The sequence below is a fragment of the Polypterus senegalus genome, chromosome 13 (assembly GCF_016835505.1).
Source record: "Polypterus senegalus isolate Bchr_013 chromosome 13, ASM1683550v1, whole genome shotgun sequence".
Taxonomy (NCBI): Eukaryota; Metazoa; Chordata; class Cladistia; order Polypteriformes; family Polypteridae; genus Polypterus; species Polypterus senegalus.
In genome coordinates, this window is record NC_053166.1 from 135,441,931 (window position 1) to 135,467,151 (window position 25,221).

The following is a 25,221-nucleotide window of genomic DNA, read 5'->3' on the forward strand; positions in this document are numbered from 1 at the left end:
TATTCTTTAAGCTTAAAAAACAAACTGATCTACTAACACTAGGTCAGCACCAAGAGCCAGTGTCCATTATCCATGACAGAAATAAGCTGCTCTCTAGAGATGTTTTATTGTAGTCCTGGTGACTGCAGCAGCTATAGTGCAGAGGCTTTCAGTCTGGAGAGGTCTGGTGGCAGGTGGTCATTATAACTTCAGAAGCAGCTTGGAAATTAGGTAGCTGTGTGCAGATGGCAGTTGATGCGAAAAGCAAAATCCTGCCTTGTGTGTTCCTGAATCATCAAACATCAAAGTATAGTAATTCACTGTAACAATTCCACCATCCACTGAATCCTTTACTTTTTTAGTGAAATATATGAGAATGAATTTGTCGGTGTAGTTCCTGAGTTTTTTACAACAAAAATGGGAGAGATATCTAAGAAAGTACAGGAATGCTGGTTGAAGTGGTATCTACATGTGATGAGGAGAGACAATGAATATGTGGACAAAAGAATGATGGGAATGGAAGTACAGGCAAAGAGAACATGAGGGAGGTGGATAAATAAAGTAAAAGAACATCTGAAGGAAAAGGGTCTGACTGAGGAGGAGGTGCAGGGCCAAGCTGTTTGGAAAAGGCCGATCAAGCACATCGTCCTCACACAGATACAGGAAAAGATGAAGAAAAAGAAGATTTACATGGTAAACTTTCTATCCCAGTCACACACATACCTCAAAACTGACAACAGTAAGACAAAATACTTCAAATATTAGACAAAAATTGTGATTAGCTTAATGGCTTATGACAATTTAACTTCTGCAATCGCATAGTTGTTAAGGTAAAGAAAGGTGGAACATCTGACCCAGCAGTGAAAACAGAAGCTTTATTGAGTTTCTTATCATTTGCTGAGTTGTTGTGTCCACCTTCGTCTTCTTCTTCCTCTTCATCTTTTCCCATTTCTATTTGAGGTCGATGTGTTAGATCAACCTTCTCCATACAGCTCGGGCCTGCAGCTCCTCCTTGGCCAAAACTTTTTCCTTCAGATCTTCTTTTATTTTATCTAAAAGCTGAACCATCGGGGGAATTTCAAAAAGACAGCACTCTGAGATTGTTACAGACAGCCTGCTTGCGGGTCTTACTCAAATGCTGTTACAAATTTTTAAAAGCTACATTTATCAGAAATACCTATTTCCTGTCCCTGCTTTTTTTATAATTAGGGCATTCTAGAAATATCATGGTTTATATGTTGGTTTGTCACGGTAGAGTTCTATATTACTCGACTTACCCCTTTTGTATTCTTTAATGTGTAGCCCAGCGGTTCTCAAACTGAAGCTGTACAAGGGGGGCGTTGAATAAATGAACAAGACATCAAAATTAATTTTTTACATTTTTATTTCAAGTTTAAATTTGCAAGCATATAATCACAATGAATGTATTATAACTAAAATTAAAATAAAACATTTCTAAGGCATAGATCTAATGACTAATATGTGCCTGCTTTAAAGTACACAGCCTATCCTGGTTTGGTTTGATATTCGAGATATTGAGACACTCTGAGCTCCTTTTCTATTTGAAGTTTGTTTCTATGACAAGCGCCGCTGCTGCTGCTTTTATAGTCACGTATTTTCAATCCAGAAAGTTTGAGACGTATCAGTATCTGTCGCAAACATTCAGGTAACAGTAGATCATGTGATAATGCGCCACGACTGCACCACATTGGCAGCGTAGTCAATGTGGCCAAATTGAGTTCAAATAATTTACTGCATATTGGGTTATTCCCATGATACAACTAACAGTGGTATAATATTTGTCGGACGAAAATACGTCCGTCTCGCACAAATTGACTTCATCTGTGTCCTCGTTTACGAGATTTTTAAAAATTAAAACATATTTAATCGTTTCTTTACATAAAAAAAATTATTAAATAAGAATAATGTATTCTTTGTTTTTGTGATTAGAATTACTACCAAAAACCACACAAGGCAGCTTAACAGTTATTAAAGCACTTTAAAAAAAAAAATAAATTGCAAATATACAGTGGTGTGAAAAACTATTTGCCCCCTTCCTGATTTCTTATTCTTTTGCATGTTTGTCACACAAAATGTTTCTGATCATCAAACACATTTAACCATTAGTCAAATATAACACAAGTAAACACAAAATGCAGTTTTTAAATGATGATTTTTATTATTTAGGGAGAAAAAAAATCCAAACCTACATGGCCCTGTGTGAAAAAGTAATCGCCCCCTTGTTAAAAAATAACCTAACTGTGGTGTATCACACCTGAGTTCAATTTCCGTAGCCACCCCCAGGCCTGATTACTGCCACACTTGTTTCAATCATGAAATCACTTAAATAGGAGCTGCCTGACACAGAGAAGTAGACCAAAAGCACCTCAAAAGCTAGACATCATGCCAAGATCCAAAGAAATTCAGGAACAAATGAGAACAGAAGTAATTGAGATCTATCAGTCTGGTAAAGGTTATAAAGCCATTTCTAAAGCTTTGGGACTCCAGCGAACCACAGTGAGAGCCATTATCCACAAATGGCAAAAACATGGAACATTGGTGAACCTTCCCAGGAGTGGCCGGCCGACCAAAATTACCCCAAGAGCGCAGAGACGACTCATCCGAGAGGTCACAAAAGACCCCAGGACAACGTCTAAAGAACCGCAGGCCTCACTTGCCTCAATTAAGGTCAGTGTTCACGACTCCACCATAAGAAAGAAACTGGGCAAAAACGGCCTGCATGGCAGATTTCCAAGACGCAAACCACTGTTAAGCAAAAAGAACATTAGGGCTCGTCTCAATTTTGCTAAGAAACATCTCGATGATTGCCAAGACTTTTGGGAAAATACCTTGTGGACTGATGAACCTTGAACTTTTTGGAAGGCAAATGTCCCGTTACATCTGGCGTAAAAGGAACACAGCATTTCAGAAAAAGAGCATCATACCAACAGTAAAATATGGTGGTGGTAGTGTGATGGTCTGGGGTTGTTTTGCTGCTTCAGGACCTGGAAGGCTTGCTGTGATAGATGGAACCATTAATTCTACTGTCTACCAAAATATCCTGAAGGAGAATGTCCGGCCATCTGTTCGTCAACTCAAGCTGAAGCGATCTTGGGTGCTGCAATAGGACAATGACCCAAAACACACCAGCAAATCCACCTCTGAATGGCTGAAGAAAAACAAAATGAAGACTTTGGAGTGGCCTAGTCAAAGTCCTGACCTGAATCCAATTGAGATGCTATGGCATGACCTTAAAAAGGCGGTTCATGCTAGAAAACCCTCAAATAAAGCTGAATTACAACAATTCTGCAAAGATGAGTTGGCCAAAATTCCTCCAGAGCTCTGTAAAAGACTCATTGCAAGTTATCGCAAACGCTTGATTGCAGTTATTGCTGCTAAGGGTGGCCCAACCAGGTATTAGGTTCAGGGGGCAATTACTTTTCACACAGGGCCATGTAGGTTTGGATTTTTTCTCCTAAATAATAAAAACCATCATTTAAAAACTGCATTTTGTGTTTACTTGTGTTATATTTGACTAATGGTTAAATGTGTTTGAAGATCAGAAACATTTTGTGTGACAAACATGCAAAAGAATAAGAAATCAGGAAGGGGGCAAATAGTTTTTCACACCACTGTAGTTAGTCGAACACATGCAAATCTTATGGAAGTAAATATGATACCACGACACCGCACGAGTATCATACGTTTGTTAGTTGTATCATGGATTATTCTCATCTATCTTATATTATGCAGGGGGCACAGAATTATTCCAGGTAGAAAGGGGGGGGCACTAAATACGAAAGTTTGAGAACCGCTGGTGTAGCCTTTGTCAGAATGCCTCAAATCTCACAGACTTACCACTGTTTATAAGGTATTGTACTTTATAACTTCTCCTCACCTTCCCTTCTACATCTATAACCTCAGGTAATTGCATAGAATAAAAGACAAGCAGGAGTTAAGTTACGACTTTAAATAATGTATTGTTGATAATATTCATAAAATAATAACAATAAGCAAAGTACAAATGAATATTGGCAACCATACAACCTGATTAATGCTGATGTGTAGTTTCAGTCGACACACAGACTTGTTAGTTGCTTAAAATGTCTCTAGTTAAGTCATCGTTTCTGATCAGCTTTCTCCAGAACAGGCCGCATGCCTGTCTCAATATGGCTACCAAGTTGTGCTTTTCAGTGTGGTTCTTCTTTTCAGTTCATCATGTGTGAGATGCTCCTTGATCATGAAGGTGTGAGAGAAGCGGGAGAGAGAAGGGGGTAAAGCAACTGAATTTATATATTCTTTGTCTAAATCCTTACACCAATAGGGTGTTGTGCTACAGAATGGCCTCTGATTCAGACTATAATGAGGGCACACAATTCCTTTCACACCTGACCCCAAAAACCATTTGTTGAGCTTATGCTTGCCAGCTAGGCAGTCTGGCTTTCCTGTGGGGGTTGATTGAGAGAATCACTTGCCAAACTGGTTTTAGGCACTTACCCTGACCCTGTCATAAAACTACAAAGACTCAGGTCTAAAGGGGGTTGAGGGGCCTTTAAACATGTACGCTCCTCACCAATGAAGCACTAATAGTACATTACTTTGTCTAAGTTACAAATAAAGAAATACAAAATATTTATCAACTTATATACAAAATTTCACACCACAATATATATTACAGTCCAGCTCCTCTATATTAGCTTTTTATTTTACATTATACCTTTCATGGCAGCCTTTATACTGGAGAAATCAGTTGTTGTTGTTAAAGCACTTGATGTTCAAGCAAGAATTGAATGCTTCAATGTGGTTGTCTCACTTGTTAAGATTCCCCACACTTGATTGCTTGTTTTAGTCTTAAATAGACGCATTCACTATTTTTAGTTTCTACTTATTAGCAAAAAGATGCAAATGAAAAAGGAACCAAGAGCTCTCCATCTAAAGCTGCTGTCACGTTACATGACTTTTAGTCATGGGGTATGTCAGGCTTGCACACGTCAAGTCATAAAAAGTGGTCAAACATTTAAAACCAGCAATAATGAATTCCTGTTAGATTCTGAAAAAGCTCTGGACCATTTCATGTCAAGAAAACTGATTGTTTTTTTTTTCCAATTGTATTCAATAGTAAGACATCGTTTTCTTTCTGAGTTATGAGGGGAATCTTTCAGTTGAGTAAAACTGATTCACATTAAGTGACTTCTATTTGTTAAGTATGTGAGACTTGCCAACTGTAGATTCTGATCTCGTTACTGAATTATGTCAGTTTAAACAACAGAAAATCACTGGGCATACCACATTTATGGTCAGACTGCCGAACTTACAGCGCAGTTGTGCTGACCCCTATTTGTTATAAGCAATAATGTGCTGCTTGACAGAGCCGGTGCTGTATGAAGGGTTAACAGGTCGGGCAAGTTTAGCTGCAGTCTAAACCCATCTTTTTTCTTTTTCCATTCTGTCGTGGTATGTAAAACAAGAGACATCAGACAGACGAGCTTATCTGATGTTTGTGAAGTTCGTAACACCTGCATTCCTTATTCTTTGTCACTGCATTCTATGAATTGTACTTCCAGATGAGCAATAATTTGCTGTCAGCTCTCATGCACGCAGAGCCCACCTCTATGAGTAAAGACAAACTCAAGCATGTTTGATTTTAACAGATTTAGTCAAGGACTAGTTGGAGTAAGTCACTGGGCATGACACATTAATCCACTGGCTTTACAGGAGTGCACCACCAACAGCCTTTAAATTGTTTAAAATTATGAAATGAAGCCTACGACTGAAAATTTTTAATGTGACAAGACCTTTACCTGTTTCCATTTCCATTTATGTGCATTCATCATAAACTATCTGGTTTAATTAAACATTGGGAAGGAAACTGAAGAGAAAAAAGTGAACAACTAAATGACATCTTCGAAAAGGAAAAGATCTACAATAAAAAATAACCAGACGTGGCAAAATGAAAACACAAGCCATAATAACAAAAAAGATCTGTTACTACCAAGGACTGGTTTCTAATTAACGTTTGGGACAAAAACGTGCAGCCACTATGGCCCTCCAGGACCAACTTTGCAGACCCCCGCTCTGTACCGCTGATTAAAATATAAAGCAGTATATAACACTAAGGCACAAAACCATATCCATTGCAAGGAAGGGTTAATTAATTCAATTACAGTTTTATTCAGCACGTTTCATGTGGAGCACTATCACAAGGCTCTTAAAGAAAACAAAATACACTGTAAAGCATCGTAACATTACAAGATAACTTAAATACAAGTGAATATCACAAGGAAACCTAAAGGAGCGTTGGTGTGGTTACTCACGTTAAATAAAGACAATGACGTAAATCATCAGTGGAATATTATTTTGATAGCTTTCCTATTAAGAAAAGTGTAGTTCACACCACAAGTTAAGTTATGGCTGTGCAAATGTTGACAAGACTATTTTTTTCTTTTCCTCTATTATGCAAGATTAATATGGTGAGCGGTGTTATTTTTTCCACACATATTAAAGGCAAATATATTAACATAAAAACAGTTATAATTTACAGTCTTGTTTGGGAACTCTCAAGATAAATGGATCGAGCTCATTCCCAAGCAAAGATTTATAATGTAACAACACAGATAAATCACATGTATTAGCACAATTTTATATTACATGATGCATTTGCTTAAAAAATGTAAGGCTGTTACATAAGGCAAAGAAATAAAAGTGTTACTTTCTCCCGATTCGTCCATTACGTAGACATTATGTAAATTACCGCAGAACACTCATAAATCTTGGGTGCTTTCTTTTTTTTTTAGTTTGCTTTCCATAAAGCTACCTAATATTAACTTTATCTCTCAATCTGTGGGAGTTCATGAAATAAAACAATATTTCCGCAATTGTTTTAGAGATTGGCAAATAAGGTCATTAATGAAGAAATTATCCCTTGATGTTCTGTGAGATAAACAATATAGAAGTGTTGATGATGCTTTTAAAAAGCAGTTCAGTACAAATGTCTTTGTAGATAATAAAGGGAAATCTGTACAGGTATGTGTACATTAATCATGTTCAAACCAATATATGCCCCCTGCTGGAGAAAGCAGAGAACTGTAAAGCACAACATTGTTGGTTTAGTACCCACCACTCTGCCACCCTTTTATGTGTCGTGTCACGTGCCAGTGCTGCATTCAGCAACAACAACAACAACAACAACATTTATTTATATAGCACATTTTCATACAAAAAAAAATGTAGCTCAAAGTGCTTTACATAATGAAGAATAGAAAAATAAGAGACGCAGTAAGAAAATAAAATAAGTCAACATTAATTAACATAGAATAAGAGTAAGGTCCAATGGCCAGGAGGGACAGAAAAAACAAAAAAAAACTCCAGACGGCCGGAGAAAAAAATAAAATCTGCAGGGATTCCAGGCCATGAGACCGCCCAGTCCCCTCTGGGCAATCTACCTAACATAAATGAAACAGTCCTCTTTGGATTTATGGTTTTCACGGAAGGATTTGATGATGATGATGATGATGATGATGACGTGGACTTCTGGCTTTTAGTCCATCAATGCTGGGGCATCATGGTGTTTTGAGTAGGTGGAAACCGGAAAAAGAAACAAAAGAGAGAGTAGGGGTCAGTACGGATTTTAGAGCCACCATGAATAGTTATTATGATGAATTGAACATACAGAGTATCAGTATTAAGTTAAAGTGAAGTTATAAAAAGGCCATGTTAAAGTAATGTTTTTCAGCAGTGTTTTAAAGTGCTCTACTGTATTTGCCTGGCGAATTCCTATTGGCAGGCTATTCCAGATTTTAGGTGCATAACAGCAGAAGGCCGCCTCACCACTTCTTTTAAGTTTAGCTTTTGGGATTCTAAGGAGACACTCATTTGAAGATCTAAGGTTACGATTTGGAATATAAGGTGTCAGACATTCCGATATATAAGATGGAGCGAGATTATTTAAGGCTTTATAAACCATAAGCAGTATTTTAAAGTCAACCCTGAATGACACAGGTAACCAGTGTAGCGACATCAAAACAGGAGAAATGTGTTTGGATTTTCTTTTCCTAGTTAGGATTCTAGCAGCTGCATTCTGCACTCGTTGCAAGTGATTTATGTCTTTTTTGGGTAGTCCTGAGAGGAGTAGGAGTGCGTTACAGTAATCTAATCGACTAAAAACAAAAGCGTGAATTAATTTCTCAGCATCTTTCAATGATATAAGAGGTCTAACTTTACTTATGTTTCTTAGGTGAAAAAATGCTGTCCTAGTGGTCTGATGAATATGTGATTTAAAATTCAGGTTACAGTCAACGGTTACCCCAAAGTTTTTTACTTCCGTCTTAACTTCTAATCCTAATGCGTCAAGTTTATTTCTGATAACCTCACTGAATCCGTTTTTGCCAATCAATACAATTTCAGTTTTCTCTTTATTTAACTTGAGAAAATTACTATTCATCCATTCAGAAATACCAGTAAGACATTGTGTTATTGATTCGAGAGAGTCGGTGTCATCAGGTGCTACTGATAAGTACAGCTGTGTGTCATCAGCATAGCTGTGGTAGCTCACGTTGTAACCTGAGATAATCTGACCTAACGGGAGCATATAGATTGAGAAAAGAAGCGGACCTAGGATAGAGCCTTGTGGAACACCATATCGGATATCATGTGTCTTCGAGTTGTGATTACCACAACTAACAAAGAATTTTCTCCCTGCTAGGTAAGATTCAAACCAATTTAAGACACTGCCAGAGAGGCCCACCCATTGACTAAGGCGATTTCTAAGAATATTATGATCAATGGTATCAAACGCGGCACTCAGATCTAAGAGGATGAGAACAGATAAATGGCCTCTGTCTGCATTTACCTGCAAGTCATTTACTACTTTAACGAGTGCAGTTTCTGTACTGTGATTAGTTCTAAAACCTGACAGCACGTAGGGGGTCACTTTGAACAAAACATACCATTTTCAGATCCGTTTAAATCAATTTAGGGAGCCAATCTCTCTAGCATTGGGTGCAAGGCAGGAACTAACCCTGGACAGGGCACCATGCCACTGATCTACACATCCATGAAAAGCCAAATTGAGCTGCCAGTTAGTCCACACACGTCTTTTGAGATGTGAAAGACAAATGTGAGTGCCAGGAGGAAAACACACACAGACACGGGCAAATGGATAGCGTGGGCGAAAAGAATGGATTGATTGATATTAACTAGGCAGTTATCAGTTTAGAAATTATTTATTTCTAAGGACCCTACTTTATTTTCCTTAACTTTCTCTGTAGGTGGTGTTTCCTGCCATTAGACTTTTACCAAGGTAATTGAGGTACACTCATTATAAGGAACAAATTAATATAATTTAATAACATACACAGTCATTATACATATATAAAATCTGCTTAAATATTCACTGTAATAGGAGACAACTCTAGACTGATATCCTAATCAAAGAGAATGGTGTTGCTGTTCCCAGATGCGACTATAACATGGATGGACCAATGGAGACATAAACGCTCACCCGATATGCTAGGTGGCACTTTCTGGACCAGTACACCTATGCACACACCAGGAGAGCATACTGGGAATTGTCCTGTTGGGCAGTCCTGATTGATTCTATGAGTTCCATCAGAGATAGCTGCAAGGAAAGGCTATCACTACTGACCCCAAAGTGCTTCCCTCATGTAAGCTCCTGGCAGTATGTCAAGGTTATCTTTAGAGCCCCTCGAGGTCCTCTTCCTGCACTGGTACCCTTTCTAATTCATAATGCATAATGACATGCAACTTGGCCCATGTGTGTTCACCCTGCAATGGACTGGCGCCCTGTCAAGGATTCTTCCTGCTTTGTGCTTATGCTTGCTGGGATATCCTGCCTTGGATAGCCCCTTAAGAAAATGCATGGATGGATAGATGGACGTTCTTACTATTAAAGTTAATAAACTTGTGAAATTTGCATATGACACTTAAATCGGAAACACAGCAGATATGGCTAATAGCAGAAAGATAGCAGATATAGACAGACACACATAAAATGGCATTTAATGCAGAAAAGTGTAAAATGCTACACACAGGGGAAAGAAACATTAATTATAAATACAAAATGGGCAGTGCTGACATTCAGGAAGCAACCTCTGATAAAGATTTAGGGGTTTATGCTGATACAACATTGCCTGAAATTCAAATTAATTAAGAGTGTGAATAATGAAAGTGTAATGGACATTTAGTCTGTGAATGTTAGAGAACTCTCAAACAATGTAGAGTTTTATAAGGCCACATTAGTCATATAATCAACATTGACACAACATTTCTGTCATTTAGGAAACGTGTAGAAGCAAATAAAAAGGGAAATAAATGGCAGTTAATACTGTGAACACTGTTAAATGTATGTAAAAAATGTTCTTCTCAGAAACATTTACGAATTAATGAAACTGCAGCTGGAGTCCTGTGTGTCTCGATGGTAACTGCAGCTAACTGCCTTACCGTTTTTAATCTCCTGTTGTGTTGCACTCCGTCCACAGTTGCCGTCTATTCGTAATGCCCTTTTTATCCATATTCTGCATTGCCAACCTAATAATAAATTCTTTGAGCTGACAATAGGTCTCCTGAAGACATTTTCTAAGGTTGTGTCTGACTAAACAGTGACTAAGCACGATGGTTACGAGTAATTTTCAGAAGTGCGAATCCCTCGAGTCAATTGGAAACAACTATGGAAAGCACACCCAAAGATTCCAATTGACTGCTCCTTAGTGCAGTCATTAAAGGCTAAGTAGAAATCGTTAATTGAGTCAGACCCGGCCTTCAGATTTGAGGATTCAATGAAACTGAACTCTAGTTTAGGAGATGCAAGTGTTGCTGCAACTAATTAAAATAATTATCGCATAACTCACCAAAGACCGACAGAAAGGCGCGCATTCTCCTGTCCCCCTTCATTTGTTTTTTTTTTTTTTAATTCTGCTTAATTGGATGAGATCTGTTCTCAGAGTCTTCATCTTAGGCATTCATCTTGGCTGTGAAAGTGACTCAGAGAATGAAACGTCTCCCTTCTAGCATTTTATTTCTTTATGGCAATAGCAATAGCTATGTGTGAATATTTAAAGTGTGAATTGTGTGGCAAAAAAAAGTAAAAAAAAAAAAAATCTAAAAAAGCATCTAAAAGTAATTTTTTTAAGAAAATCAGCAGAATAACCAGATATAAATTATAAATATTTTAAGATATAAACTGAGGTCACCACTAGGTGCATATGGCCCATAGTTTCATTTGACACCCTGGATAAGTAGGGCTTGAAGTTGTCAAAAGACAGAAAAATCATTGGGTCCCACTAGCACAAAACACGTTCACTTCATTTATTATAACAGATTTAGGAAAGCAAAATTAAAATCAATCATAGCTACAAAAAAGAGTCAAGTAATGTGCAATCAGCATGTACTTTTCTCTGTGTCTCCTTTAATGAGAAAATCATAGTTGCATTTAGTGATTATAACACTTCTTGTATACTTTACGTGGTCACTTAGGGCATGTAAGAGGCTTTACCAGTCAGTCAGTCAGTTGTTGGACTTTATGGTCTCTTGGGATTGAACACAGATATGGTGACACTTCCAGTTCAAAGACTCCATTCCTTCCAAGGCTTTCACAAACCTTTTTTATGTTAAGTGAAGCTCTGAAGACACCCCTGACACTGCATCTATTATATTATATCCCCATCCATTTCCTAATCCACTTATCCAAAGCAGGGCCACAGCGAAAACGGAGTCAATCTCAGCAAACATTGGGTCCATCATACACACACACACACTAGGGGCCAGTTTAGCAATGCTAATTGACTTAACCTGCATGTCTTTAGACTTTTGGAGGAAACCCATGTGGACACGGGGAGAACACGCAAACTCCACACTGGGAGCACCAAGGAAATGAACACCAGCTCTCTATTATATAAAAAAAAGTCTTTCAACACGACAAGACTTTTTAGGACATGAGACTTTTTGGAAAAGATTTTTTTCAAGTCCGACAAGACGAGAATATTGGCATGAGATTTTTTCAAGTCACGCCCTCCTATCAACCATTTTCAAACAAGACCTCCCAGTCTTGTGAATGCTTCTGTCAGACACACTTCTTGTGCTCTCAGCTCTCATAAATTTTAACGTTTTCCTCACTTTAAGTTCCCAATTTAAAGAAGACGTATTATGTCCAAATCTTATTGAAGAATTTCATCATGAAGGGTTATCAACAGAAGAAATGAGTACACAGCCAATCCTAGCACCTAGAAACGATGAAGTCAAATGAATTTATGCCAAAAATGTCAATCAGTAACACGGCAAAATAGTTAAATGCATATCAACAGACTATGCTGAAACAGTTGGTGGTGATCGTGTGGAAGATGAAAACAACAACTTACAATATCCCAATGAATAGCTACAACCTTTAATATAATCCGGTCTTCCACCACAAGAATTACTGTAGAAAGAAGAAGATATCAAAGAAAGGTAATGTAGTACATCCTCTGCAGATAACATTGATTAGACAACAAAGGAGATCTTGATATGTCATTCATATTAAAACATTAATAGTTTCCAGTTAGAATAGCTTTTGCAAAGACAATTAACAAATCTCAGAGCCAAATATTGAAAAAAGTCATTTTATTCAATAGAGAGAAAGAAACGAAATTCAATCACGGATAGTTATACATTGCATTGATGCAAATGTAACACTTCACATGAAAATTAGAATCTGTTTAAATTGTACATCCGCGTCCCCATATGCGAGCAGCAGAACCACAAAGAGGCTAGCGCGTAGCGCTGGCATGGGTGTTGATGAGTGAAGCAAGCAGGGGCAAAGCCCCCTAGTTATATTATCCATCCATCCATTTTCCAACCCAATGAATCTGAACACAGGGTCACGAGGGTCTGCTGGAACCAATCCCAGCCAACACAGGGCACAAGGCAGGAACCAATCCTGTACAGGGTGCCAACCCACCGCAGGACACACCCACACACCAAGGCCAATATAGAATCACCAATCCACCTAACCTGCATGTATTTGGACTGTGGGAGGAAACCCACGCAGACACGGGGAGAACATGCAAACTCCACGCAGGGAGGACCTGGGAAGCGAACCCGGGTCTCCTAACTGCAAGGCAGCATCGCTACCACTGTGCCACCATGCCGCCCCATAATATAATATAATATAATATAATATAATATAATATAATATAATATAATATAATATAATATAATATAATATAATATAATATAATATAATATATCTAGGGTGGCACGTGTCTGCGTGGGTTTCCTCCGGGCGCTCCGGTTTCCTCCCACAATCGAAAGACATGCAGGTTAGGTGGATTGGCGATTCTAAATTGGCCCTAGTGTGTGCTTGGTGTGTGGGTGTGTCATGCGGTGGGTTGGGACCCTGCCCAGGTTTAGTTCCTGCCTTGTGCCCTGTGTTGGCTGGGATTGGCTCTGGCAGACCCCCGTGACCCTGTATTCGGATTCAGCGGGTTAGAAAATGGATGGATGGATATATTATATTATAATCCTGTGTCCAGTCATTGTCTGTGCAGAGTTTGCAAGTTCTCACTGTGTCTGTAAGCAGGTCTTCCCTCCAACATTCCAAATACTTGTATGTCAACTTGCAACCTGGAGTTCTGGCTCTTTAAGGACTACTGAGAGCTCAGAGGTGCAGGTACACCAAAGACCACAATGAGGACCTCTAGCTTCTTGTCTCTGTAGCCATAAAAAGGGCACCACCTGATCCTAAAAGTTATTTAGGATCTGGAACTGAATCATCTCGTGAGGAGAAAAGTTGGTGAGGTGGCTTATGAATGGATAGTGACATCAGGGATGAGAGTGACAGAAAGTGCTGGTTGGTGACAGCAGAGCTAGCAATACACCTGCTATGGAGGGATTTAACAACATGCCCAGGTGTTCCCTCAGGGAAGTATTTTGTTTTGTTTTGTTTCTCTTTCATCTGTTTAGTGATTTATGCTTTGCATTCGCTTCTGTCTAATGAGTATTCAGTGTGTGGTTTCCATAATAAACAAGCCGGTTTATATACAGAAGCCTGGTGTTTCTATTTTTGTGATTTGCATCTGGGATTTGTTTCACTGTCAGAAGTGGCTATCGGATACGTAAAAAGAGGAAAATATACAAGTTGAAATACTCTCTCTCAAGGTAAATAATCAGTAATTAAGATCTCACAAAAAGTGTTTGTTTAAAGAATATTCCTCAAATGTGCTAATGCTTTCTAACCTTTACAAAATTGTATAGCGTGCTCAATATGAGATACCTCAACATAAAATGACATTTTGTGTGTTTAGTGTACCAAATATTCACCAAATCGGACCGCTGAAAACCTTTTCACCGATTTGGACCAATGGGAGCAAAGTTGCTTAATGATGACAGACAGACATGACCATAGCAGTAGGTAATAGTACTTTTTTTCCTAATTATTTGTATCTCTGCATTATTCTTAGTTGTTCTGTCATTTAACATTTGTTAAATATGTATGTTTTACCTAAATCTTAATGCGTCTAAAAATGTTTTGTGATTTATGATTTGTTTCCCATTGTGGAAAGATTCATTTGAAGGGAGTGATGGACGCCTGTGCTTTTAATTATGGCAGCATCAATTCCCAAAGCTTGTTCCTTTGTGACCTCAAGATGTAATTTATTGTTTGTTTCTGGTTATTGGTCCAACCTGGAGAACAAAATTAGATTTTTGCTTGATAATTGACTTTCCACGCTCTCTATGATACTCAAGACCAGTGACTAGTTGACTCAAACCCATAGGTGGTCATGGGGTTTAACCATAGATCAGGCACAAACATTTTTAACCATTGACTTAAGGTAATAAAATGCTAAAGAAACACAATGTTTAAAAGAGTAAACAAATAAACGGCAGTGCAGTCTATTGTTGAGACGTATGTACCCGTCCAACACTGTGTGGAGAACAATCTTCTTACTTTTGGGAAAATAACCAAATAATTTCCCCTTGCTTTTACAAACTTACAAAAGCAATCCTTTTTAATACCTGCAACAAGTGCTAGCAGTGAGCAACCCTTTCAGAAACAACATGCAAATGACTAAATCCTAATAAAGTCGACTCAATTTTATTTCTTCACAGTGATGCCAAATCACACCCAAATGTACAAATTAAATGCTAAAATGAAAGTGAATGCAAACCCTTTTAATTTATTTTGGCCTCAATAAATAACCTTCCATTCCATCCATCCATTTTCCTAACCAGCTGTTTTGTTATGATGGGGTCTTAGGGTGACCCTTGTATCCCCTTTATAATCTTTATTACATCACCATAACAGAATGATAATAATCAGTTCGTCTTGTTGACACTACTAGGCGGCTACCAGTCTTGTGTGAAAGCTAGGAGACACCAATGAGCCCCAAACACGAAAACACAAAACAGTCCCGGGTTCAAACAAAGGAGGTTTTATTACAAAATGCATTTTGTACAAGCAGTTAACAGGTTGTCTCTTCTTCTTTCACTCTTCTCCACACTGCTGCTCCTCCAAGACGAGAGTTACCTGTTTCTGCTCCCAGCTCCATCTCGCCTGGACATTAAGGACCCAGGTGTACTTCCAGGTCATACAGAAGTCCCAAAAAAATAGGGAGTGTAACTCCTAACACAGTGCCTCCCAAATTGGAAATAAAATGAGGTTGTGATAGAATGTGATTAAATAATGAAATTAAGTCCAAAATTCAAATTCCTTGAATTTCAAACCTCGGAGATGGAGCCCTTACGCCGACTCTACCTCTCACTTCCGGGCCGGACAGTATTTTTACCATTTTGTTTTGGGTCAGACAGGTACGGGTTCATTTTTCATAACCATGGACATGTAGAAAAACCCCAATTAGTCGCAGTGCTACTAGTAACCGGAGACCAAAATATCGTATTCATCTTTGACATCAGCTTTGTTCTTTTACAAGACAGTTATGTGCTATTGCTTCACACATGGAACTCATTTGTGGTTTGAAAGAATTATTATCATGGGAACCCCCCTCATAATAATTACCTCCAGGTACCCTTTATGTTTAAAAGACGATCTGTTATTTCTAGGTAAAGAACCACTAATTATTTATTTCTTCTTCTTAGTGCGTGAAGTAATGACTGCTGATTTGCCACTTTTGGGTTTCGCCTCTGTTTTTTTTCCAGTCAATCTTCATTATTCCTTGGGTTAGAAATAGTTGATTTTTTCATGACGGGGGGGTTATGTGGCCGGGTTAAGTCTGACAGATAGCCTAATGGAGCAGAAAATGCAGCTCTCCTATAATGAACTGCTGCATCTGGCCAGAGAGCCAGGCTAAGGTTATTAACATCCTCATTCAAAACTGTCGACAATGAAGAAACCTGAGACACTGAGGAAAAATAAATAGCACTGCTTCGGAGTCTCTGCCTGCTGATTAGCAGCCTGCCTAAACAGAAGGAGGGAGAAAGGAAAGCCAGGAAAGAAGGTGATGTATGAAGGTCATTCCTTACACAAGTTTCACCGGCCTGCAAACTGACACCGTGCTGTTAACCTTTGCAGGTGAAATTCCAGCAGCCATCTTTGCTGCTGATTGTAATTTGGCCTGCTGCGTCTTCCCACCTAATTAACCAAGATTCAGAGGGCAGGAGTGAAGTGAATGGCCCTCACTGCCTTGTGTGAGTTTATTTAAAATGGCTTATTTGTTTAAAATAATCATATGAGATGTGCCACAATCTTACAGAAACAGGAGGTGTTGTACAATCTTCTTCTTCTTCCTCTTCATCTTTTCATATTTCTCAATGAGGTCAATGTGCCTAATCAACCTTCTCCATACAGCTCAGTCCTGCACCTCCTCCTCAGTCAGAACTTGTATATATATCTCTATATATAATCTTCATTTGGATCTTGATCTTTGTTTGTCCGTGAATGAATTAGAAGAAGAAGCACTAGATGGCAGTAGAGAGACAGCTAAAACATAGGCATTGCATTAAGAATCTCCTCCAGGCTTATACTACTGAAGACTGTAGTACGCCAGTCACACCTCAAAACGCAGACATTCAAACAAAACAAATTGTTGTGCTTTAAATTAACTAAAGAGATCTTCATTTAGATCTTGATCTTTGTTTGTCCGCGAATTCCACGCATGCGTAGACCACCTTCCAGTTTAGTACGTTGTTGTTACTCACGGATGTCAACAATGTGCCGGAATAACGAAAGGGGTGGTGAACAGTATTACACTGGTTAGAGAATGAGGCCTGGTTACAGAATGAGATTGCTGAAGATAAAAGGTACGTGCCTACGTAACATATGAGTGAAAGAAAGACAGTGGGTAAAATGAATGACAACGTAACAGCACGTTCCGGAAATTATTATTGTTACATTGTAGCCAGCGAGTGCTGCGCGTCTCACAGTTGTACTGTGGCTTGCTCACATGTCAGTGAAGTGATCCCTATTTATGCTTTAAAGAGCCTGGATACCTATGTGTCCCCCTTTTATAACCATTGCTCTGTGTATATTGCCTTACTCTTTGGATTGCCACAAAGCAACCTGCGAGATTGGAGAAAGGTTGAGAAGTGATTTTGAGAGGAAACAACAGCGTCGTGAAAACGAGACGGACTGTGAACGGACAGAAGCAGAAATGCTCCTACACCACCACATAATTACGATTCGGACAGTGATTACTGAATAGGTCGTTCCTATCGAATCAATGTCCAAGAGTTTTCTTTTGTAATTTTGTTTCCCTTATAAAAAATCATAATACTGTGCGACGAAGGGCCCAGTTTACGACTGGCAGCTGCGTTTAAACAGGGAGCCGTTCACAGACAACTTTAACACGCTCAATGTAGTTGGGCGCAAATGGCTAGTATATATATATATATATATATATATATATATATATATATATATATATATATATATATATATATACTGTACTTGCATTGTATATACGTATATTGTTTATATACAATGTATATTGTATATATATATATATATATATATATATACACTGACCTAAAGGATTATTAGGAACACCATACTAATACGGTGTTTGACCCCCTTTCGCCTTCAGAACTGCCTTAATTCTACGTGGCATTGATTCAACAAGGTGCTGAAAGCATTCTTTAGAAATGTTGGCCCATATTGATAGGATAGCATCTTGCAGTTGATGGAGATTTGTGGGATGCACATCCAGGGCACAAAGCTCCCGTTCCACCACATCCCAAAGATGCTCTATTGGGTTGAGATCTGGTGACTGTGGGGGCCATTTTAGTACAGTGAACTCATTGTCATGTTCAAGAAACCAATTTGAAATGATTTGAACTTTGTGACATGGTGCATTATCCTGCTGGAAGTAGCCATCAGAGAATGGGTACATGGTGGTCATGAAGGGATGGACATGGTCAGAAACAATGTTCAGGTAGCCCATGGCATTTAAACGATGCCCAATTGGCACTAAGGGGCCTAAAGTGTACCAAGAAAACATCCACCCACACCATTACACCACCACCACCACCAGCCTGCACAGTGGTAACAAGGCATGATGGATCCATGTTCTCATTCTGTTTACGCCAAATTCTGACTCTACCATTTGAATGTCTCAACAGAAATCGAGACTCATCAGACCAGGCAACATTTTTCCAGTCTTCAACTGTCCAATTTTGGTGAGCTCGTGCAAATTGTAGCCTCTTTTTCCTATTTGTAGTGGAGATGAGTGGTACCCAGTGGGGTCTTCTGCTGTTGTAGCCCATCCGCCTCAAGGTTGTGCGTGTTGTGGCTTCACAAATGCTTTGCTGCATTTCTCGGTTGTAACAAGTGGTTATTTCAGTCAAAGTTGCTCTTCTATCAGCTTGAATCAGTCGGCCCATTCTCCTCTGACCTCTAAATCAACAAGGCATTTTCGCCCACAGGACTGCCGCACACCACTCTTCACACCATTCTTTGTAAACCCTAGAAATGGTTGTGCGTGAAAATCCCAGTAACTGAGCAAATTGTGAAATACTCAGACCGGCCCATCTGGCACCAACAACCATGCCACGCTCAAAATTGCTTAAATCACCTTTCTTTCCCATTCTGACATTCAGTTTGGAGTTCAGGAGATTGTCTTGACCAGGACCACACCCCTAAATGCATTGAAGCAACTGCCATGTGATTGGTTGATTAGATAATTGCATTAATGAGAAATTGAACAGGTGTTCCTAATAATCCTTTAGGTGAGTGTACATTGTAATAACAAAGCAAAGACAACAAGAAGTTTTGTGGCACCAATAGGCAAACCCCATATAAATGAAGTCTAAAAAACAGAAAAATAACACGTGGGTAAAGCTTTAAGTTGCATCTTTTCAAATGGGTGTCTGGATACACATGCCAAAGATGCCAGTTGTTCTGGTTAAGACCATTTTTGACAGGAAGAGGCAGGTCCAGGTGGACAGACACTTGAGGTGATGACAGTCTGTAGAGAGAGAGAAATAAGTGTTATCGTACAGTGCCAACCCATGGAGTGGCAGAGAATTTCTGTCACCAGAGCCCTTATAGTCTCCTCTATGTACACACATGGATGTCAGAACTTATATATATATATAAAATTACAAGTGTCTCTCCATTTCCCAGGTCGTGATGTATACCATTGGGCAAAGGATTCATTACAAGCAGTGCTAATGTTTGCAATGCGCCACCTGTTGGAATGAAAAATGCAATGCATTATTACACTCAATGCAAAATACATTCCAGTTGATGGTGCACTGCAAACATTAACACTGAATATGCTAAAATCTAAGTGTCTATGTTGATTACTTACGATATACAGTATATAGACATTCAGTATATATGAATTGAATTGCAGCTTCATGATTGGGGGTTTAAAGTTATAGGCTGTTGGTATTAATGAGCAAGAAGACCTAGTAAGGTTTCCATTGATTGTACAGTGACATGTATGCCAATTAACATTTAAGTGGCAAATAACCTAAAGAATTGTGTAGAAATTAGTATGGCATAATCAGCTATGGGGTGCCAAGGTGAAACGTTGCTATACAATTGATTTTGCACCTTAATGAAGGAGTTTTTGAGGTTATAAAACAAAAGGTTTTCATGGAATAAATCAACAGCGTTTAATGGTGTGACTGATTGACTCCATGGCTCACGTAGCAGTTTATCACTTATTCCCTCTCGGGCAACTTTGCTGCTTTCAGAATTGTGACTCTCCTAGTCTCCTCTGTAGTGCTTTGCAGAATCTTGCTCCAGATCTGGTCACTGAGAGATGAACTTTGCTTGAGGCTCAATGGGCAAAGGGCACAGAAAGTGAGATTGGCAAAGGCACTCTGTGCATAGAGAGAGAAAGCAAGGGCCAAAAGCAGCAGGTGTGCAAAGAGATAAGTGTTTCCAGGCTGGCACATTTAAATGAGGGCTTCAGGCTACAGACGTTCAGGAACAGAATGCTTTATTTGCCCGGGCAGAGAGACAATGCAGCGTATGTGGTGTTCAAGCACCTGATGTTTTCCTTCATGGCCTGTGTGTTTTCAAGTTATAGACAGCGGCTCGGCAACTCACCTGGGCAAGTACTTGTGAAGTCAGAACCAGGATTGTCCTTTTAGCGGTTGTGTGTGAATGAATCTAGAATCAGACTTGGTGATCCAGTAGTTCTCTGTTGTCATAGAAAAGCAAAAGTGCAGCATTAGTCTGTCAATGGATGAGTGACATATTTTCTTGGCCTGTCATTGTGTATAGCTAACTTACTTATATTCATTTATTACATGGGTGTGCCACATTTCAGCAAAGAAAAAGACAACTCGTGCAGGTCAGATATTTAATTATGTAACTATGCATGTCTATGTATGATTTTGCAGTGCATGTTGGCTCCGTGCTCAGCACTGCCGCCTCACGACTCCAAGTGGCTGGGTAAGAAAGGTCACTGTCTCTGTTGAATTTACACATTCCCTTCTGTTTCCGTAACTCTGGATTTCCTCCCACAGGACAGTGGTAAGTTAATTGTTGACTCTCATTGGCCTGGTGTGACTGAATATAAGTGAATGCATCAGTTGATCCTGAGTTGAACATGCATGCCTAGCGAGGTTGGCACTGACTGCTGCTGGAGCCTGAATTGGCCAGAGAAAATGGAAAATGGATGCATTTATTGCATCTTCCTATGTGTGCTTATTTGTTCTCTACCTAGCTCTTATGCATTGGAGTAATACGATGGGCTCTGTGGCTGCTCCTTTTCATTTCAAACATTTTTTTAATTAGGTAGACACTTGCGTATTTAATTGACTCAATTTAATTAGACAACTTCTCCCTGATTGCCTTTGGTCAAGTTAGACATGCAAATCACATGCTTCGCTTGTTACCGTTGTGGTCCCCGGCCAGGACGCCCAGGAGGACGAGAGAAGGGCTTGTGCCTCCTCCAGACCGCGAGGGGGCGTCCGTCCTGGTTATGTTGGGGGCCTCGGGTAAGGGGCTTGGAAGCCCAGCCCTGTAGGGACCCGTGGCCACCGCCAGGCGGCGCCCAGTGCCTATTTATCCCGGGAGCCCGGCACTTCCGCCACACCAGGAAGTGCCGGGGGGAAGACGACCGGGGAGACACGGACGGCTCCCGGGTGCGCAGCCGGCACTTCCGCCACACAGGGGTGTGGCCAACGCTAAGTGCCAGGAAGCAGCTGGAGCCCATCCGGGTTCCCATAAAAGGGGCCGCCTCCCTCCAGTCATTGGTGGAAGTCGGGAGGCAGTAGGACGGAGCTCGAGAGAGGGCAAGAGGCGGCCAGAGCAAAGGCACAGAGACTGTGGGCCCTGGACTTGGGGGATTCAGTGCGAGAAGCACTGGGGTGTGAGTGCACGTCACTTTGACATCGGAACTGTAAATATTGTACATTGTGTTAATAAACGGTGTGTTGGGTGAAAATATGTTGTCCGTCTGTCTGTGCCGGGGCCAGAGTTCACATCATACACTCTTTAAAGATGACCCAGGAGAAGATTCATTCAACAGGTCCATCTCTGAAGGATGATGCATTAGCACAGTGATTAAGACTGCACAGTCCAAGCCCTGTTACTGCAGACTTTTAGCATTCTCCATATGGCCCTAAGCAGTTTTTACACAACACTTGTGACCAATTTACAGATATGTACACGGGTTCAAGGACTAGTAGACCTAGCACTTTTAGTGGAGAGACTGCCATCCCAGCCAGAATGGACTCCTTTCCCTTATCTGGCTGGGAGGCCAACCTCATGAAGGGTGCAGAAAAAAGGTGCACCAGGTTAGACAACATGGATGGAGCATTCTGACCAGGATAAATAACAGTCCATTTCCTGGTCAGGAGACTTTTTCCGATGTTCACTTACATTCGCCTGGGAAGAATCGAGGAGCGAAAAGAGAAGAGAACAGAAAGGGTTTGCTTTTTTGTGATGTGCTGGGCTGTGCTGACAAGGAAGAAGGCTGTTTAAAGGTACTTTGTGTTTGAACTTGGGAGTGTGTCTGTGAGGTTGTCTGTGGGGGTTCAGGGTGCTCTTATGCCCCCTGCAGTTTACAATGCATTTATGATTTTATGGAGAAAGAGAGGTCGGGGGCATGCGCTGATAGCATGTTGTCGCACCCACCCCATAACAAACCACCTGCATTGGCACCTGAGTGCAGTGGGTGACACCTCAGCACCACACTGGAACACTATGAGGTTTATTATGGTGGCTGGAGTGCCAATCCTGACACCAACACCCAAGTTTTCCCTGCAAGTTGGAGGACCTGCTTGCAGGGCTCAGTGCAGATTAATGTCATAATCCAGGACGAAGCAATTGCAAGTTAAGGGCCCGACGGAGTAGAGTCACTCCTGGCATTTACAGGATTCAAACCAGCAACTTTCCGATTGCCGGCGCAGATCCCTAGCCTCAGAGACACCACTTTATGGAACCAGAGTGAAAATAAAGTGTCAAATAAAGCAAGGCACGCACATAAAGACAAGAAATCCCCTCCTTGTCTTTTGACTTTGTTCTAACTGACCGTGGACCCCCAGGGATGCTGCTGACTGGAGTTCTTGTTTTCTTCTTCTGTGTTTTCAGTTGGCCATAGTTAGACAGTTGGGTTCCATTTAATGTATTTTATTCAATTTGCAAATGCTTTTTTTTCCTCCGTGTTTAAACACTTTTATGTGTATTCATTATATAATTAGTACATTTTAGATTTTCATTTACCACTGAACTTGTTACAGTTCAGTGCACTCAGTGATGCACGATATACAACAATATACTTAACTGAACTGAATTTGTATAACATCATTCGTTGTGAATCACAGTGGTACTTCTTGATCAGAGCTGAGGCTCACATACCTGACATCCTTCATGCTTTACTTCATTCTGTCATATTTAAACAACATCCAGAAGCTCTTCACATGTGTGGTCCAACTCTGTAGCTGCAGTGGAGCCTGGGGCCAGCTCTAGGCTATGGTTGAGTGAGGACGCCATGACTTGGGGGGCTCCAAGACCTCATCTAAGTCGTGCCACTCTTTCCATCAGTTGTCAGTGTAGTGTGTCACGCTTAGCATATGTATATGGATGAGCTCAAAACTTCAAGGGAACAAGGGGATAACTCCCCACCAAGCATTTCATTTTTATTTGTAAATATGAATGCTCTCTGATTTCCTAGGCGGACAGCCCCCCAGCTTTTCTATCAGTTGTCAGTATAGCACACTTATCTGAATGCCCTTAAATGTGCTTCATATACATCTATGAACACATTCCAGTCTCAAAGGGGGCACGTCCTCCCGCTATTGCCCAGGCCCTTAGTGGAGCTGACTTCAGTTGAACACATTTGATCACTCATGAGGTAAATCTGGGAATTTGTGCAAACATACAATGAATTCAGAAAGTACTCAGACCCTTCACTTTCTGCACACATTATTGTGTTATACGTTCAATTTGAAATGGACAGATTTTCAATTTTTGCCCATCAATCTACACTCAATCACCCATAATGACAAAATAAAATCATGTTGTGAGAAAGATGAGCAGACTTATTAAAAATCAAAAACTGAAATTTCACATTCATATAAGTATTCAGCCCATTAATTCAGTACATTGTAGAGGCCCTTTTGACAGCAATTGCAGTTTCAAGTCTTCTTGGGTAAATCTTTACAAGCTCTGTCCTAAAGTACTACAACACATACTACTACTACTTCTTATATGTCACCCTAATAAAACGGCATCAGAAAAATATCCGATAATAGTCTTTTTTTTGTGGATGATGTTCCATATGGAGTCCATTGTTTGACCAAATAAAAAAAAATAGTAGTAATGTTTTCCAAGCTGTCTAGCTGCTTGGTTCATGGTAGCTGATCTTCTGCCTCCTATGACGTTGTTTATTTCTTTCAGTAAATACTTTAATAGTGCATTTCATACCTCTATTGAGTTCATCAATTGTATGTATTTCTTTATTTTTATATATTTTAGCACCATCAATGGCCCCACAGAACATCCAGCTGAACCCTCTAACTGCTAACCAGCTTGAAGTGTCTTGGGAGCCGCCACCTGTGGAGACCCAGAATGGGAACATTCAGGGATACAAGGTGAGACCATCAGGACTTGCACCTTGAGTTTTTGTTTTCATCCTCACTGCTGCCACCTCACAGATCCAGCATCTGTGTGGAGTTTGTCCGCTCTCCTTGTGTCTGTGGAGATTGCTAATTGGGCCCATGCGAGTGTGAGTGTGCCTATGGGTGTGTGCGTGAGTGGGTCCTGCAGTAGACTGGCGCCCTCTTCAGGGCTGACTTCTACCTTGCACCCAGTGCCACTACATGTTCCTAAATTGGATTAAGCAGGTTTGAGAATGTTATGTTATGTCATATTATGTTATGTTTTTGTACCATCAAGCCTGTAGTCAAGCATTTGTATTTGGTTTGCATTTGACTTTTTTAGCTAATTGATAGGTTTATATTTACTTGTGGTAAGTTCCATCTTCCAAACAACAGAGCAAACCACTCACTTTCTCACCTCCAATGTCTCTTTATTTCACTCATGCCGCCGTTTATCCCACATCCAAAGACTTGTTTCAGCTCTGAATGCAACTATGCCTTTAAATGACAACCCCAAAAAACCCCCCATTAATGTCACTTCCAGGACCAGGAGAATCATTTCTTTTGCTTTAAGGGCACTAGGCTTGAGTCGTATCTGAGAGACTCCTGGTGTCTCTGGACCTTGAACCTTCACTAGGCCTCAATAGCCTTATTGGCCACCATATTGGCCTCTCTTTTTAAAGATCAGAACATTCCTTTTTGGAGCTGTGGTTGGTTTAGTGGGTTCTTCAGTCCTCT

At 40.1% G+C, this 25,221-nt stretch overlaps 1 protein-coding gene across 4 annotated transcripts in view; it reads left to right on the forward strand.

Annotated features, from left to right (window-relative positions):
• sdk1a (sidekick cell adhesion molecule 1a) overlaps positions 1-25,221 on the forward strand; it is a 1,556,037-nt gene that overhangs the window by 1,482,885 nt on the left and 47,931 nt on the right. For all 4 annotated transcript variants that reach the window (XM_039774120.1, XM_039774121.1, XM_039774122.1 and 1 more), the window contains one exon: positions 24,362-24,477. In XM_039774120.1, coding sequence (XP_039630054.1) covers positions 24,362-24,477 — 116 coding nt within the window. The remainder of the gene's footprint in view (positions 1-24,361; positions 24,478-25,221) is intronic.